This window comes from Apis florea, unplaced genomic scaffold, assembly GCF_048593485.1.
Source record: "Apis florea isolate Af1SG1 unplaced genomic scaffold, ASM4859348v1 contig_3367_pilon, whole genome shotgun sequence".
NCBI lineage: Eukaryota > Metazoa > Arthropoda > Insecta > Hymenoptera > Apidae > Apis > Apis florea.
The window spans coordinates 3402572-3419939 of NW_028256746.1; the positions used below are offsets into that span (position 1 = coordinate 3402572).

At 24.0% G+C, this 17368-nt stretch overlaps 2 protein-coding genes across 4 annotated transcripts; one reads left to right on the top strand and one right to left on the bottom strand.

The window, feature by feature from the left end:
* Nucleotides 1–1759: 1759 nt before the first annotated feature.
* Nucleotides 1760–10237, bottom strand: Naus (cortactin binding protein N-terminal like nausicaa). Of its 2 annotated transcripts, XM_086912030.1 has the most exons (8): nucleotides 8873–10237; nucleotides 8641–8742; nucleotides 8305–8529; nucleotides 7597–8218; nucleotides 7342–7437; nucleotides 6743–6852; nucleotides 4168–4533; nucleotides 1760–3386 (listed from the first exon to the last, which is right to left on the bottom strand). In XM_086912030.1, the coding sequence occupies exons 1-8, from the start codon at nucleotides 9140–9142 to the stop codon at nucleotides 3372–3374; spliced, it is 1806 nt and encodes a 601-aa protein (XP_086768156.1). In that variant the 5' UTR covers nucleotides 9143–10237; the 3' UTR covers nucleotides 1760–3371. The 2 variants fall into 2 exon arrangements, with proteins under 2 accessions (XP_086768156.1, XP_012344453.1); XM_012488999.3 differs by lacking the exon at nucleotides 1760–3386 and having other exon boundaries at nucleotides 4083–4533.
* Nucleotides 10238–10839: 602 nt separating this feature from the next.
* On the top strand, nucleotides 10840–17325 carry LOC100866934 (chitin synthase chs-2). 2 transcript variants are annotated; one of them, XM_086912046.1, is made up of 18 exons: nucleotides 10840–10952; nucleotides 11236–11532; nucleotides 11625–11843; nucleotides 11922–12257; nucleotides 12353–12774; nucleotides 12845–13091; nucleotides 13176–13450; nucleotides 13744–13954; nucleotides 14092–14339; nucleotides 14416–14608; nucleotides 14690–14844; nucleotides 14940–15236; nucleotides 15337–15533; nucleotides 15742–16087; nucleotides 16172–16345; nucleotides 16436–16603; nucleotides 16668–16905; nucleotides 17019–17325. In XM_086912046.1, exons 1-18 carry the CDS (start codon nucleotides 10886–10888, stop codon nucleotides 17204–17206), a joined length of 4278 nt encoding a protein of 1425 aa, XP_086768172.1. In that variant the 5' UTR covers nucleotides 10840–10885; the 3' UTR covers nucleotides 17207–17325. The 2 variants fall into 2 exon arrangements, with proteins under 2 accessions (XP_086768172.1, XP_086768173.1); XM_086912047.1 differs by lacking the exon at nucleotides 14940–15236.
* The last annotated feature ends 43 nt before the right edge of the window (nucleotides 17326–17368 follow it).

The following is a 17368-nucleotide window of genomic DNA, read 5'->3' on the forward strand; positions in this document are numbered from 1 at the left end:
TCGACTGTCGCAGCTCGCTGTCTCTATTCCACTCTTCCCCATTCACGTTTCCAACTGTTATCCCATCTCGCTTACGCTCGCCCCGCTCGCTTCCTCGCTTTCTCGCTTCCTCGCTTCCTCGTTAGAGTTTGCGATCCTCCCTCCGATGTTAACCCCGCCGTTCCTCTCTTCGCCTCCTAACCCCCATTGCATCGTGCCTCTGTATCTGTGCCTGTATGCGTGTATTAGGTGTATCGGACTAACCGACGAGCGCACGCGCTATACGCGCTGCTTACCTTTTACCATCCTCACCAGGAGAACCACCTTAACCACCCGCTCTCACCTTCTTCTCCCCATCGTCCTCCCTCTCCGCTTCCTCTTCCCATCTCCCTCTGTTTTCGTTTTTTTCCTGTAACCCTCGCGCGCTCCTTGGTCATCTTCTTCCTATGTGACCCGATCCTATCTGTAATGCTTTCTCTTTTCCGAGATACGTTTTTTTACGTACTCTGAACGGAGTTCAAGTGTGTGCGTAAGTATGTATGCAACTTGTAAGTGTGTTTCAACGACGTTGACCAAACGACGTGTATATGGTTGTGTAAGTCCGTCAGTTGTTGCCCTATGTTTTTTCCCCCTTTTTCAATTCACTCTCTTCTTTTCTACTTTTCTTCTTCTTTCTTTTTTTTTTTTTTTTCCTCTTCTCTCGCTTTTTCCTTCCTCCATTACGACTCGCTCTACGCGCTCTAAAGCGTTCTAAAGCATCTTGACCTCCTGAAAAAACTGTCACTTTCGTTCCTTTTTAATTACCCGTCTCTCTCGCGATTTCTCCGCGTGGTTTTTTAATTACGTCGTTCCGCGAATTTCCAAGTTTTGTATATTTGTCCTCTTACGAGCTAAGAAAGTTTCCTCTTTTTCCTCTCTTTTTGTACACTATACACATATCGCTGAGCTTGTATCGAGATCATATAGAAATTTGGAATTTGAGAAACTGGAGGATAACCGCGATAACAAGTTGATTCTATCTCTCGCTAAACAGGTTTTTCTCGAAAGAAAGTTGATAGTTGATGTACCAATGATATCGAAAAGAGAAGAGACAAATCGAGTTTCTAAAAGTACGAACGATAAAGATAACACGTATTTTTTTTCCCACATCCTTCCAAGCAAATAATAAGAATTCGAGCGAGCAAACTCGAAAAAAGATTCCTTTCGCTTCTTTAATATTCATTTTCTTCAACGGACTTTTTCCTATTTTTACACGAATCTTTCATCTTGAATAAATCGTTCTAACATATTCCCAAAGTATGAAGAAACCAGGGAAATTGCGCATGTTACTTGCGAAACGCAATATAATATTTATGGATTTGATTGGAATATTCTCAAAAAAAAAAAAAAAAAAAAAAAAGAAAAGATAAAAACTAAACGGCTGATACCAAAGAAATATCTTTTAAAAACTCACATAAAGACAATTCATATACGCGCGCTCTTCGAATATTTTCACACGTTTTTATAAAATCACGGTCACGTATAAAATAAATATATATATATACTAAATGAAAATGAAATATATCTTTAAATAACTTTGATATCCCCTCTTTTCTTCATCTACGTATATGTGTGTATATGTGTGTGTGTGTGTGTGAGAGAGAGAGAGAGAGAGAGAGTGAGTGATTAAGTGAGTGAGTAAATAAAAGATTGTATGTGTGTATGTGTGTGTATGTACATACTTATTTCATACGTTTATGAGAACATAATTCCATCCATTTATAATTTATACAAGAGAAACTGTGTACAAACGAATAATTTTATTCATGTCCTTGTTATAAACTCTGCATTGTGGGAACGAAATTTGTACAGAGATTTCGTAAGATGTACCATACGCGCCGGGTAAAGAATTTTCAAAACCGAAAATTATTCTTAATATTTTTCTACGATCACTTCAAGGAAAATCACTTCTCGAACGATCGTATATTTGAGTAAGTACTTGGCATGTTTGCAAGTTTAATAAATAGAGAGATGAGCCTCTTATTAAGTAATATTAAGAACATTTTTGCCTTACTTTTGATTAAAAAATTATTACTCGTTCTACCTGACACAACGGCATCTTACGAAACACTGTATATCGATAAAAATTGTTGATTATTACTATTATTCAACAATGATTGCACGACTGGCCTGTATCATTGAAAAAATTTTTTCCCAAATTAATGATTATGTTTATAGAAATAATGTAGAAAATAAATTGGCTTTTAATAAATTTTTTTGATTTCTGATTATGAATAGTCACTGATGTCTGAAAAAGATTTTCAAATGGATATGATGATCGCATAAATTTTGAATAATATTATTTTGCTTATAGATATTGTCAAAAGAACAACGATTAGATGATTATCGTTTGTAATTCTTCGAATGAATGTCTTGACAAACAAAATCGACGAGTTTTTACGATGCAAAATATTAGTTATTCCTTTCGCTACTTATTTAAAATCATTTTTATCGCCGACATAACGTCGGTATATTGGCGATGCAATTACGTCAGGCAAGGCAGTGATTATAGCATATACTGTTGGGTCATCTCGCGTTAAATCGATCAATTGTTTAATTAAATCAAATGTTTGAATCTAAAAATTCTATCGGAAAAATAGAGTAAATTTTATAAAGAAAGCTCGTTAAAATATTTTTCTTTGTACAGTTATACTAAAAAAAATGTTTATTTTCGATATATATAATGATAAAAAAAAATCGTCAAAATCAATCAGTCAAATTACAGAGGACAAAGGAAAAAACATAGATAGTAATTTTGCAATTGGATGATCTAACGTTAAACGACCCTTCCATATCTTTCCCTACCTAAGTAGTATTTGTTTTATTAACATATTACATGGTCTAAAGTTCCCTGTTGCATAAACATTTATTATTCACGTCCACTGTTAACAGTATCGTTCCTTCTTACGAATAGCACGTTACAACGATACTAATTTTATCTAATGACTTTTAATGTAATTCGGAAAGATCGCGGATAATAAACTACAGAATCTACAGAATCTAGCTTAAATAGTTCAAATAATCCCGTTTCGATTCATTTCGACTATAGTACAATGTTACAAGCAAGATTCGTGTTGTGATGGTGATGTATCGCTATGGATCCATAGATCCATCCGGCGAGAATTAATAATAATAGGTAATGGTATCTTATGGTACGCGATGTATAATCAATCGATGAACAAGTAGTTCGAGCACGTACGTTTCTTTCGTTGACTCAGAAACGTTGCTTTAATGGGTTATCCCGCGTTGCGTAGTTCCAAAACACGATACCCCAAGTTTTATCCGTGTTAACACGGCTTTCAGACTTTCTTAAATGTTACTAATGCTTACTCTTTTTTGTACCCGCCGTTAAATCAACGTGGTTTTGTCTGAAATCATATTCACGAGTTCTGAATTGTATTCACTTGTAAGAGAGATCAAATAGAGAAACAACATTGATTCATCGAGTATTCAAAGAAGTTAATCGAGTACCATCTTTAAAAAAATATTCTTGTTACAATATTTTTCGTAATTTTTAGACAAAAACAAATTAACTTATATAAAAGTTAATTAATCTTATATAAAAAAATAAAATGTTATTTTATAGAATTATTTTTTTTTATCTTTTAAATAAATATCTTTTAATTTTATTTTATACAATTTATCCTCTTTTAAAATTATTCAATGAACGTAATATTCTAGAATGTAAAATCTTAAGAATACGTTGAATTTTTACAAAATGATATTTTAATAAAATCTTATAAAATTGTGAATTAATATATACAAAATAATATAAAAATATAGTTAAATGAAAAATAAAAAATAAAGGAAAAAAAAAACTAAAAAATTAATCTTTCAATCTTTATAGTAAATCATAAAACATTCAATTTTAATTATCTATAAAATTGCTGAGTAAAAATATATATAACAGAACATTCATTTATAAATTATAATAATTTACGCATATATATATATATATATATATATATATATATATATATATATATATATAACTTTTTTGAAAACTCGATAAAAATTCATTGGAGAAACAAAAAGGAGAAAATTCAACAAGGGAGAAGAAACACTTAAAATATTTTGGCACTTGTAATAAAGTTGAATTATCCTTCCGCATTAATAAAATGAATAAGGCAGAGGAGCTTTATTACTAACCTCTTCATCGGAGGATTGAGTAAAAGCTCCTATTGCCTGTTGGACTTGCGGAGCAGGAGATCCACTAGTAGGATGCGCCGCAGCTTGTTTACCAAGTTTTACGGCGTCCTGCGTTGCCTGCGACTCAGTCCTTCTAATATAAGCAGCCTCCTTTTTAGGTGGTACTACCGGTTTATTCGGTGGCACTGGAGGAGGAACGCCGCGAGATACTGGTGGCTTTTTCGAGGGCAGCATACCAGATGTTTGAATCGTCGAGCCAGAGCCGACATGAAAACCAAGTTTTCCTGCAGTTTGCGTCGATGGTATAAGTTTTACCGTGCCTCCAGCATTTACAGGAGCAGGTACAACTCCACGTTTGTCTACAGCCTGAGGAATGAATACATAGGAGAACCGATTTAACGTTCGAGCTATCCGTTTAAAAAATCCTTCATTAGAAGAGTACGTATAGACGATCGTTGCGTTTAAGATAAAATGAAGAAAAAGAAAAAAAGGAAACAAAATTATACCAAACCACCAGTATAAAGCGAAGGAATAAATAAAATGCCAGAAAAATAATAGATTTCCTAAATAATTTAATAATACCAATATTTTTCAATGTTTTAAATAAAACTAAAATCATTATAATCATTATAAATTAATACATTTCGGTGATAAAATGTAATAAAAGAGATTATTAAGAAAAATTATGATTTTTCTTAATAATTATTTAAACAATAAAATTATAAAATTATAAACATTAATAAAATTATTTAAACAAGGAATAATAAAAATCATAAGAAATAATAATTAAAAAAAAATTAAAATGAGCAATAATTGAAAGAATTATAAATTTTTACTATAGAAACTATATGGATGCTATCAACATCCTCTTATATTAAAATACATTGCACAATTTGAAAAAATAACAGGTGAACAACCAAACCATATAAAGTTAGCAATAGCAAATACAGGGTTGCAATTAGGAGGGCAAGCAGGGAAAATTTGTAAATAAGGCTCAAAAGTGAGTTGCATACAAGTTTTAATTAAGGAAATAATCAATGTACATACTAAATAGTAATCTTATGTACAAAATAAGAATAGATAATACAAGTCAGACTTAAAATTTGACAGTGTATTAACTTATATAAAATAATACAATGTGAATTAATGTTTACAAATATATATGTATATAATATGTATGTGTAATTAAAAATAAAAAGATGAATTTTTGTTATCTACATGTTATTTAATTGTAACTGTATAACATAACATGACATGACTTTTCATAATAGCTAAACAAATTTTAATGATAAAATATTAACAAAATTTCACTATAAGATACATGCAACGCATCTAAGATGTGTGCATGCAACATTAATATACATGTATATATTCTTATAACTTACTGTTCATTTTCTTTATTTCTTTCAATATTTTAATAATATTTTATGTATTTTACATTTTTTATATATTATATATTTTTGTATAAAAACATAGAAATTATGTAATATTTATATTGTTATTCTATATATATATATGAACTTCTTTTTCTAACTTAGTAATTATACTAATTGTTTTTTATTATTAATTTATAAATACGAATAATACCCATGTGTTAGAGGAAAAAATAAACCAATTTTATCCCCAAAGCAATTTCTGTTCGATTCATTAGAAATAATACAAAAAGTCAAAAAATGTTTAAGAATTGTGCTTTGTAAAATAGGATGATGACATATTTATATTTATCATTATCATGCAATAATCATACATAATGTTTTATGTAACACCTAATAAAATATAAGACTAGAAAATTTGTGTATAATTATAATATATATATTATATTATAATTATAATATTATAATTATATATTTTATTATAATATTATTTATAATATTAATTTTATTTATAATATTATAATTATATATTATAATTATAATATAAAGTAATAATAAAAAATATTTTTAATTTCATAAATTAATTTAATTATATTTTTATTATTTTTAAAGACACTTTTATCAATAATTATAATATTTAAAAATTTAAAATGTTACTTATATGATTATTTTTATAAATATCTTCAATTATATTCATAAGTCTTTTTTAATAAAATTAAAATGTTATAAAAATCATAATTTTTATACTTCATTAATTTATTGAAATCAAATATAATTTATTAATTATGAATATTCTTTTAAATAAGTATTTTAATATATTCAGCATAAAAATATAATGATTGATAATTTATTTTTATCAATTAATTTTTAATTTTAACATAATTTTTTGAGAATATATACTATTTAAAACATATAAGCAATACATTGTATTTAAATTTTTTTCAATTTAAATATATTATTATGCTTTTTTTATATATTCTATAAAATGTTTATAAAAATCAGATGTATAAAAAATAATATAAATCAACATAAATGATTAAAACATAATAAAACATAAAAATTTTATTATTATAAAAGCTCTATATTACGCAAAAAACTTTTTATAATATTTTATATATATATAAAAAACTGGGCAGTATATATATATATATAAAATATCTTCAAATTAAAGTAGAATGTGAAGAAAAATGAGGGTAATTTACCTGATTTTCAGAAGATGTCGCAGTTTCACCAGTAGAAGACGTAATATTGGACGTATACGAGACCCCGCGTAGTGCCTGTCCAGGCGTTACTGATCTAGCTATCCCAGTAGCTACAAAGAAATTATTTTAAATATTATACAATTGTTATTTTAATATATCTATACTCAAAATGCTGGAACAATTTATTTCATATTAAAGTAGATAATATCATACAAATATATATGGAATAATTAAACATATACTATATAGAATTGTTATCAATTTAATATAAAATTTATAGTTTTTATAGAGAAATGTTTTAGATATAAATTATTTATTGGATTAATTCCGCATCAGTATGAACCTGTACTAAATTATAAATTAATATACTAACATCAGATAAATAGAAATAACAGATTCATATCAATATCAAATGCATTACGATACACGTATGAGCAAGAGCTACAATTACCATTTCTTTTTCAATTAACTGTCAAAATGTAATTTGTTAATTCATCCACTGTCATGCGACACGAATATTCTCTTAGAGAAGATATATCCAAAATATTTTAATCGTTTATATCCTATTTCAACTTTAGGGTAAGACGTGCTGTTCTTACTTGGACCGCTGACAGGAACACTAGATACCGTGGCAGTGGGCTGAACAACTTTACTACTAACCATTGGCGTCCCAGTGCCCAGCACTGTACCTTTAACTGCATTTAAAATATATAAATAGTCAATTTTTTTTTCGATTTATATTATATGAACACATTTAATATTATATATTAAAACTATTGTTTATTTATTACTACTGCTTATTAAAATAAATTATATTTATATATGTAATTATATAACTATTATGCATAACATACTTGTCTGTGTTACATTAGCAGATTTAACGGTAGGCATAGCAACTAAATTAGCTGGTTTGGCTGGAGGAGGTGGTGGAGTTGTACCCACTCCTCTTGGAGAACCTCGTGTTTGAGACTCTTTCCACATATCCATTTCACTTCTAAGTTTATCTAATTCTAATTCAAGATCTTTAGCTCTTTTTTCTTCCTTTGCTAAAGCTTGTTTATATTGTTGTCTTTCCATATCAAATTGTGCAAGTTGTTTTTCTAATTCTGCTTCCATTTGCAATGATTTTTTACTTTCTTCTTCAAGCCCTTCAGCCATAGAATCTACTCGAACTTTTTCTTCACTTAATATCTGTGCCAAATCTTCTGATCTTTTCCTTTCTTCTATATACTTCATAATTATCTTTTTACGTTCAGCAAGTAAAAGAAGTACTATTTGTTTTTGTCGAGTTTTTTCTTCTTCTAAAGTCTCATTTGCTTTTTTTAATTCTAATTCCAGTCTTTTTTTTTCTTGTTTTTCTAATTCTAATTCTTTTTTCAACCGTGTTCTTTCTTTCTCCAGTCCATATGTAATATCATCACCCTGGGCAGTATCATGTTCATGTTTTCGTTTTTCTTCTTCTAATTCTTTAATAACCTTAAGATAAATTAAATATAAATATATAATATAGAAAATAAATATATTAATTATTATTAATTAAGAACTAAATACAATGTACATACTGCTCTATGCCTAAGTTCTGCTTCTTTAAGAACTTTGGCCATTTTAAATTGCATACATCTTTGTTGTGTTACAAGTGCTTCTAAAGTAGCAACTTGTTTATTTATTTGATTTGGTTCATGTTCACTCATACCACCTACTAGAACAACATCACGAGCAAGTGCAGCATGTGGATCTGACGTTCCACTCAGATATCGAGTACTTAACAGATGTTTCAATTTTTCGGACTATAAAATACACAAAAACTTATTTTAATTAAATATATATTTAAAAAATATGTTATTATATTATTCTTTAACTTAATCATAAAAAACTTTAATTAACAAAGAGTAAATTACCTTTAACACTGCTATTACAATATCCCTTGCCTGTAATTCTCCTTCAAGATGTCCTAATAGTTTTAATAAATCAGTTTTGTTTAATTCCATTTTTGGATTACGCTAAAATTTAAAAAATAATTATCAATAAATATATAATCCAACATTTATTAGTATAAATAAATAAAATTAAAAATTAAAAAATGTTTAGATAAATTTTTTTCAAATTCAAAATTTTTAAATATACACATACTTTTAATGTATTGGAGGAATTTTTATCAATTGCTTCTATATTATTAGGTTGTAGAGTCTGATGCTGTTGTTGCATTAGTGACGGTGACGGCGACGGCGATGGTGATGACGATGGAGATGAATGTTGTTGATAGGATTGTGAAGATTGTGTAGAAGTAAGAGATTGCATCTTCGTAGTACAGACCGAGATGGTCGTCGACGATCCGGATGATCCATTCATCGGTGAAATAGTTGAACTTATATTCATAGCATTTTGACTCTGTGATGCCATTTTTGAAAGAAATGAAATATCGGGGAGGATTCCCCTTAAAAAGACTTATAATTTCAAGAAAAAATATTAAAAAGTACTCGACGAAAGTATTCCGCGGTTAAACCGTTTCAACCTTCGGTATTAATACTTTCATTTGAACAAAGAAGGCTTCGGCCCAAAGAGCCAATTTTGGGACACGCCACATGGTTTTCAGATTTCTCTTTCTCTTTTCGAATTTACTTAAATTATGCCGAACAAATTAATCCGGCATTTAACTTTATCCTCGATTATTGACAAATCAAGCACAAAGCGTAATTCACACATAGGAACCTATCTCATGAAAAGTGCTACGAGATCATTCATTATCGATTATTTCTTATCGAGTATTAAGACTCAGAATTCGATACGATTTTAACTATATGGTAGCGGTAAAATTAAAATTTTTAAATGTAAATATTGTTATGATTATATATACACATATATTTTTTGTTTCAATATTAAAAATTATTATATAATTATTAATTTAAAATTTCTAAATGAGTAATACAATAATTCATTATCAAAAAAATATCATTATTAGAAATATCATTATAAATCTTATTGTAATACTTTTAAAATATTTTCAATTTCGAATATGGAATAAAATTTTTATGATATGCGAAAATTTTAACTTATATATTTTTGTATTCAAATAATAATTTTTAAAATATCATATAATACAGAAATTTTAGTAAATATATATTATTAAATAAAAAAATAATAAAAATCATATTTATATAAATAATTAAATTTTTTTTAATTAATGAATTTCATTATTTATTAATCTAATGATTTGATTTGATCAGTTTCAATTTAAAACATTAAATTTTTCTAAAAATAAAAATTTTTTCATTTGAATTTTATTGATTATTTTTATTCAAACTTAAAATACTTTTAATAAAAAAAATAGAATATAAATTTATATTATTTATTTCTATTATATTATATTATTTATTTCTTCTAGTAAAATAATAATATTATAAAATTTTATTGATGAATATATATATATATATATTATTTTCAAAAAATAAATGCTTTACTATTACTAATATACCTGTATAATAAAAACTTTATTATAACTGTTGTATGTTTATCTATTTCCCCTTTAATTCGATTAGAGTAGATAATTTTCGACAAATTCCAAATCTTATCAATTTTATCAATACATCTAAATCTAAATATCAATAAAAATTTCGACAATTACTGTAGTATACTTAAATAACGTATCATTAATTATTTTTTTCTCAATATGTCAATGTCAAAAATTAATAGTTTAAATTCTTCATTTGATTTTCAAAATTATGATAACAATTATTCTGAAACTGAAAATGAAGATACATTACAAAATTCGTAAGTGAATTTTATTAATAATAATTATTTAATTCATATAGTTTATATATTTTTATATAACTTATAAAAATATTTATCCATAAATTTTAAATAATTTAATATTACAATTACTTGTAAGTCAAATGTATAATAGATATAATTACAAACTCATTATAAATTTAATATTGTAAAAAATATCTAATTTATTGATAATTATTTTATTTATTCAATTTCAGATTTTTATCTTGGGATGCTTTTAAATATTTTCCATTAAAAAAAAAAAATGCATCCATGCAAAATAAAAAATGGTTGAATATTTTTATACAAATTATTAAAGTATTTATGTATGGTATTCTTTACTGTACTATTTTTTGTAGTGGTTTAATTATTAAATTTATGTTTATTTTTGCTATATCACAACTTAAAGAAGAAAAGTCTATACAGTTTTGTGATTATTATTCAAGTAATATAATAATAATTTTCATCTTTATTATCTTAAAATATATTTACAACTTATTATATTATATTTATTTATATAATTATTTTTTAAAACTATAATTATATAAGTTTTGTTAAAATTATAATTTAAAATATTATTTAATTTATAGTATTAATTAATTGATTATATATTATTATATTATATATATATATATATATATATATATATATATATATATCTTAATACAAATTTTAATACATAAATATATATATATTTTTTAATAATAATGTTTAATGTCATATTGTAGAATATAATCAAAAATTAGAAGCAAAAATTTCCAAGAGGGGCAAAGTAATTTGGACTTGGCATATTATTTTTATGTTCCTTATACCAGAATTTTTTACTATATTTCATGCGATATGGAATTTCTTTTTCAAAAAGAAAGTAAAATTACCTAAGAAACAAAATATTCTAATTCTTTTTTTTCTGGAAACACTTCATTCAATTGGTATAGCATTATTAATTTTTTATAGTCTTCCAAAACTTAATTCTATAGATGTTGCTGGAATTTCTAGTTGTATTTGTTTTATTCCTACTTTTTTAAGTAAGTTTATATAAATAAATAAGTTTTTTAAGTAAATGTTTTATAAAATTTAATTTAGGAAAGATATTTAATGAATTTATATGTTATTACAGATTTACTTACTCAACATCACAAATATTCAAGTGGAATTACCATATTCATATTAGTTCTAATGCTCAATGTTTTAGCACTAATTGCTCAAGGTTTAGGAATTATTTTATATTCTATTTTAAATGATGTACAAGATCCTCTAACATGGATTCTTCCTATTTCACTCTTATTATCTTCTTGTCGTTGGTGGTATAATTATGTATCTCATTATAGTTATTTAGGTAATATTTTTAATTTTAAAATATTTGATATTTATATTTTTAATTTTTCTGAAAATAATTATATAATTTTTTATATAGATTTTATAAAATCATTAGCAAAAAATAAAACAGATTTATCAAATAATTGTTATGTATTACAAGGATATGTAGCAATTTGGAGATGTTTGATTTTTATTTCAAGCAGTATAGTGATTTTAATTTTTAAAGAAATTCAAATACTAGAATTCTTTGAATATATGTGGCAAAATACATATAACATAGAATTAATTCAAACACCAAATTTTTCTCTTAGAGAAAATGTGTCATTATCAAATTTATATCTTAATAATATTGTAGATATTATTGTAGATTCTTCTGCACCTTTATATAGCTTTTTAATACAAGCATTTTGTGGCTTTTTTATATATCAAACAGGTGAGATATAGTTTTATTATGAATAATACACTATAAAAATTACAAGTTTTTATTTTATATTTTATAAGTTTAAAAAATATTTAATATTTTTGCAGCAAAATTTGCATATCAAACAAAAATGCATAAATTTGGTTTTGCTTTTCCAATGAGTTTAATTACTCCAGGAACAATTTTTTTAATAATAATATTTTGTGTTTTAAGAAGAGAAGATGCATGTGCTTTTCATAATATAATACCAGATTATTTATTTTTAAATATGCCTATATATAATAATATAAGAGAATTTCTTATAAATTGGCGTATTTGGTGTTGGTTAATATGGTGGTTATCACAGATTTGGATTACAAAGCAGCTTTGGTTTGGTGAAAATGAAAAACTCGCTCCTGTAGAAAAAATTTTCTATCAATCTAGTTATGATTCATTTCTAATTGATCAATTTTTGGGATTAAATAAGAGAAGACATGAAAATAATCATATTATGGAGAAAGAAGAATTTTCAAATGTTACAGAATTTAAGGTTTTATCTTATTTAATATTTCATAAAATGTTATATAATTCTTAATTTTAAGTTAAAATTTTTATTTCAGATTAGCAGTTCAAAAGAAATGCAAAATTTGAATAATTCTTATTCAACAATTTCTAAAAATGATTTAAGCAACAAAAGAATTACTGATTTTATTCAAATCTATGTTTGTGCAACTATGTGGCATGAAGATAAAGAAGAAATGAACAAATTAATCGGAAGTATCCTAAGATTAGATAAAGACCAGTGTGCTATGAAAGTCACACAAAAATATTACAAAATTTCTATCAATGATTATTATGAACTTGAAAGTAATTAGTATATACAATATATAAATTATCTTGAATAAAATTTTTAAAATATTAAATAAAAATAATACATATGAATTGTTTCAGCACATATAATATTTGATGATGCATTTTGTTGTATACATGGCTGTATTGGATTTTGTAATCATAATGAAAATGAAATACAAATAAATAAATATGTAGCAACATTTATAGAAACAATACAGGAAAATATAAAGGATCTTGGCATACTTTATTTACCACCTACTAAATATCCAACACCTTATGGTGGTCAACTTATTTGGAATTTACCTGGAAAGACATATCTAACAGTACATCTTAAAGATAAAAATAAAATTAGACACAGAAAACGATGGAGTCAGGTATATCTAATAACAAGTTACTATAAAGAAATATATTATAAATAAATATAAAACAAAATTATATTTTCTTAAATCTAACTTTTGTAACTTATATTTATATATTTATAACTTAAATGTAACTTATATTTTTATTTTATTTTATATTAATTAATATAATATATATTAATATATATTATATTATATTATTATAATATATATTATATTATATTATTATATTAATTAATATAATATATATTAATATATATTTATTAATTTATATAATCAATGTATTATAATGTATATATATTTTTTAGGTCATGTATATGTATTATTTTCTTGGGTATCGTTTAATGAGTACATCAGTAGATGTTGATACTAAAGAATTAATGGCACAGAATACTTATATTTTAACTTTAGATGGAGATGTTGATTTTCATCCGACTGCTGTTAAATCATTGTTAGATTTAATGAAGAAAGATCAAGAATTAGGTGCAGCTTGTGGAAGAATACATCCAATAGGAAAAGGTATTTCCACATAAATATAATATATAAAAATGAAGAAATGTATTTTTGTTTCTTTTAATTTATATTGTAATTTACTAAAAATTAATTTTTTTTCATATATCATTTTAATATATTTAAAAATATATTTTTATATATAGGTCCCATGATTTGGTTTCAAAAATTTGAATATGCTATGGGACATTGGCTTCAAAAATCAACAGAACATACAATAGGCTCCGTTCTTTGTAGTCCAGGCTGCTTTTCACTTTTTAGAATAAAAGCTTTAATGCAACATAATGTTATAGCTAAATATGCAACAAAATCAACTGAACCCAGACATTATATTCAATATGATCAAGGAGAAGATAGATGGCTTTGTACATTAATTTTACAAGCTGGTTGTAAAGTAAAAAAAATTTATAATATATTTTAAATAAAAATATTTAAAAAATATATATAAATAATTTATTTAATTTAATTAGGTAGAATATTGTGCAGCAAGTGATGCTTATACACATGCTCCGGAATCATTTAAAGAATTTTATATTCAACGTCGGCGGTGGATTCCTTCAACTATGGCTAATATTTTTGATTTATTAGATAATTCAAAAGAAACCAGAAAACTTAATGATAATATTTCTTGGTTTTATGTAACTTATCAGTGGATTTTAACAGGTAATTTGATTTTAACATTAAACTATTTCTAAATATTTATTTATTATTTTACTTGTTTACTTATTATATTGCTTTTTGTAGGTAGCACAATTATAGGGCCATCTTTTATTTACTTAATGATGGTTGGGGCATTTGTAACTTCCTTTCAATTAGATAACTGGTTAAGTTTCTGGTATAATTCAATTCCAATCATTATTTTTATTTTAATATGTTTTTTTTGCCAAGAACGCATACAGGTAATTACTTAAATTATCAATATTTTATATATTAATTTAAAAAATATCATTTATTAATAAAATTAAATTATATATCTTAATTAATATTTTTATAGCTTATAGCAGCAGAAATTATCACTATTATATATGCTTTAGTAATGATAGTTGTATTAGTTGGAATAATACTACAAATTGCAACAGATGGATATTTTACCCCTAATACTCTTTTATTTTTTATTGTGATTATTCAATTTATAATAACAGCTTTTTTGCATCCTCAAGAATTATCATGTTTACCTAATGGAATCATTTATTATATTACTGTACCTTCTATGTATATGTTGCTAATTATTTTTTCTATTTTCAATTTACATAATATTACATGGGGAACCAGAGAATCAAAATCAAGACAAGTAAAATTTTATAAAAATAATTAACTTTTTATTTTATTAATTTATATTTTACTTCTTATTATTAGTTTTTCATATAACTTAAATTAACAATTATTTTTAGATGTTAGAACAGCAAAGTTTAAAGGAATCTCAATGTAAACAAGAGAAAACTACAAATAAGTGGACAAAATCTTGTTTATCTCATTTATTTCAATGTACATTTTATACACACAATAGTTCAAAAGAAACAGAAGAATATTTAGAATACATTTATAATTCTATAAACGAAATTAATCTTCGTTTAAAACAAATAGAAAGGTACTTAATTAATAAAAAATTAAAATTATTATAAAGTATTACAATATAATTATATATATAATTATAAATATAATATATATCAATAAATTTATTTAGTATTAATATAATAATATTTATAATAATATTTATAAATTATAAATATTAAAGTATTACAATAAATTTATAATTATTTTACAATCAATTTAATTAAAATTTTTAATAATTTTAGCAATGTATTAAAAAATAATATAGAAAATAGAGATAATGATATTATCAATATATCAAAAGAAAATATAGAAGAAAAAAATAATCAAAATAAAACATATAATAAAGAAATAAAATTACAAGTATTTGAAAACTTAGGTAGAAATACAGATTCTGAAATTGAAATTTCAAAAGATACCTTTATTAATGATTATCAAGAAAATTCAAATTATTTAATAAATCCTTATTGGCTACAAGATGAACGTTTAAAGAATGGAAAAATAGATTTTCTTTCTCTTGAAGAAGAAGAATTTTGGAAACAATTGATTAAAAAATATTTATATCCTATTGAAAATGATATAAAAAAACAAGTATGATTTCTAAAAAAAATTAAATTAATAAAATTAAAAAATTCAATAAAAAATTATTACAATATTACAATTAATTTTTTTTAGCAAAATATTACAAAGGAATTGATAAATATGCGTAATGAATATCTTTTAAAATTTTTTATGATAAATATAACATTTATAATAGCAATATTTTTACTACAAATAAACAAAGATATTTTAAATTTTCAATGGCCTTTTGCTATTCTATATAATATCACCTATGTTGATGAATATGAAGTAGGTCTTATTTTTTTAATATAAAATATTCTAAATTAATATTAATATTTTGATTAATTTTAATCTTATCATAAATAATCTTTTTTTCAGATACATATATATAGAAAATATATGCATTTGGAACCAATTGGATGTCTTTTTATTGTTGCATTTGTTTTTATTTTATTCATTCAATTTTTAGCTATGTTACATCATCGTTTAAATACATTTGTTCATGTACTTGCTAATATAAAATTAAATTTATTTTATCCTATTAAGGTAATATAATAAATCATTATTATATAGTTCATTTTATATTTAATCTTTTCTTTTTTTTTTTTAGAAAAAAGATATATCAAATGATATTAGCATTCATGCAAAAAATATAGCTGAAAATCTCCAAAATACAATAGATACTGAGAAAATATTTAATTTAAAAGACAATATTACATTATCTTCTTCTGGAAAACGTAAAACAGTTAAAGAATTAATAGAAGATAATCAAAATTCTTTAAAAAGGTTTTCCAATTTTGAAATACTTTTTCGTAAACAACTACAACTACAGGAAATTGATATATCTGGTACTTTTATTTTTAATAAAATTCAAAACTCATACTTATATTTTAATAATGAAATTATTATAATAATGGCAATAATAATTTAATTTCAAAGTATATTAAATATATTATTTCAGGATTTTCTAAAACAATATCTTCAAACATATCAAAAGATGTATTGGAAACAAAACATCATTCAAATATTTTGACAGAAAATAAATCACAATTGGAAAATAGTACATCTAATAATAATAGAGAAAAGAAAAAATTATCAAAACACTATATATATGACAATCCAACATTTTTAAATGATACTGATAAATAACTTTATATATTATATTTTTATTAATCTTATTTATTCATATTTATATTACATTAAATAATAATTAAAAACATTTATGTATAATTTAATAAAACATTATTGTATAATTAATACAAGAAAAATTTAATTACTTTAATATAAATAAATGAATTAATCATAATTTTT

Excerpts from the sequence above, each read along its gene's own strand:
- Naus (XM_012488999.3), bottom strand. The coding sequence starts at position 9,142 with ATGGCATCACAGAGTCAAAATGCTATGAATATAAGTTCAACTATTTCA. Across the intron at positions 7,438-7,596 it reads TGCTAATGTAACACAGACAA|TTAAAGGTACAGTGCTGGGC; the intron begins GTATGTTATGCA and ends TTTTAAATGCAG. Across the intron at positions 4,534-6,742 it reads CGACATCTTCTGAAAATCAG|GCTGTAGACAAACGTGGAGT; the intron begins GTAAATTACCCT and ends TTCATTCCTCAG.
- LOC100866934 (XM_086912046.1), top strand. The coding sequence starts at position 10,886 with ATGTTTATTTTTGCTATATCACAACTTAAAGAAGAAAAGTCTATACAG. Across the intron at positions 14,845-14,939 it reads TTTGCCAAGAACGCATACAG|CTTATAGCAGCAGAAATTAT; the intron begins GTAATTACTTAA and ends ATATTTTTATAG. Across the intron at positions 15,534-15,741 it reads CGTTTAAAACAAATAGAAAG|CAATGTATTAAAAAATAATA; the intron begins GTACTTAATTAA and ends TAATAATTTTAG.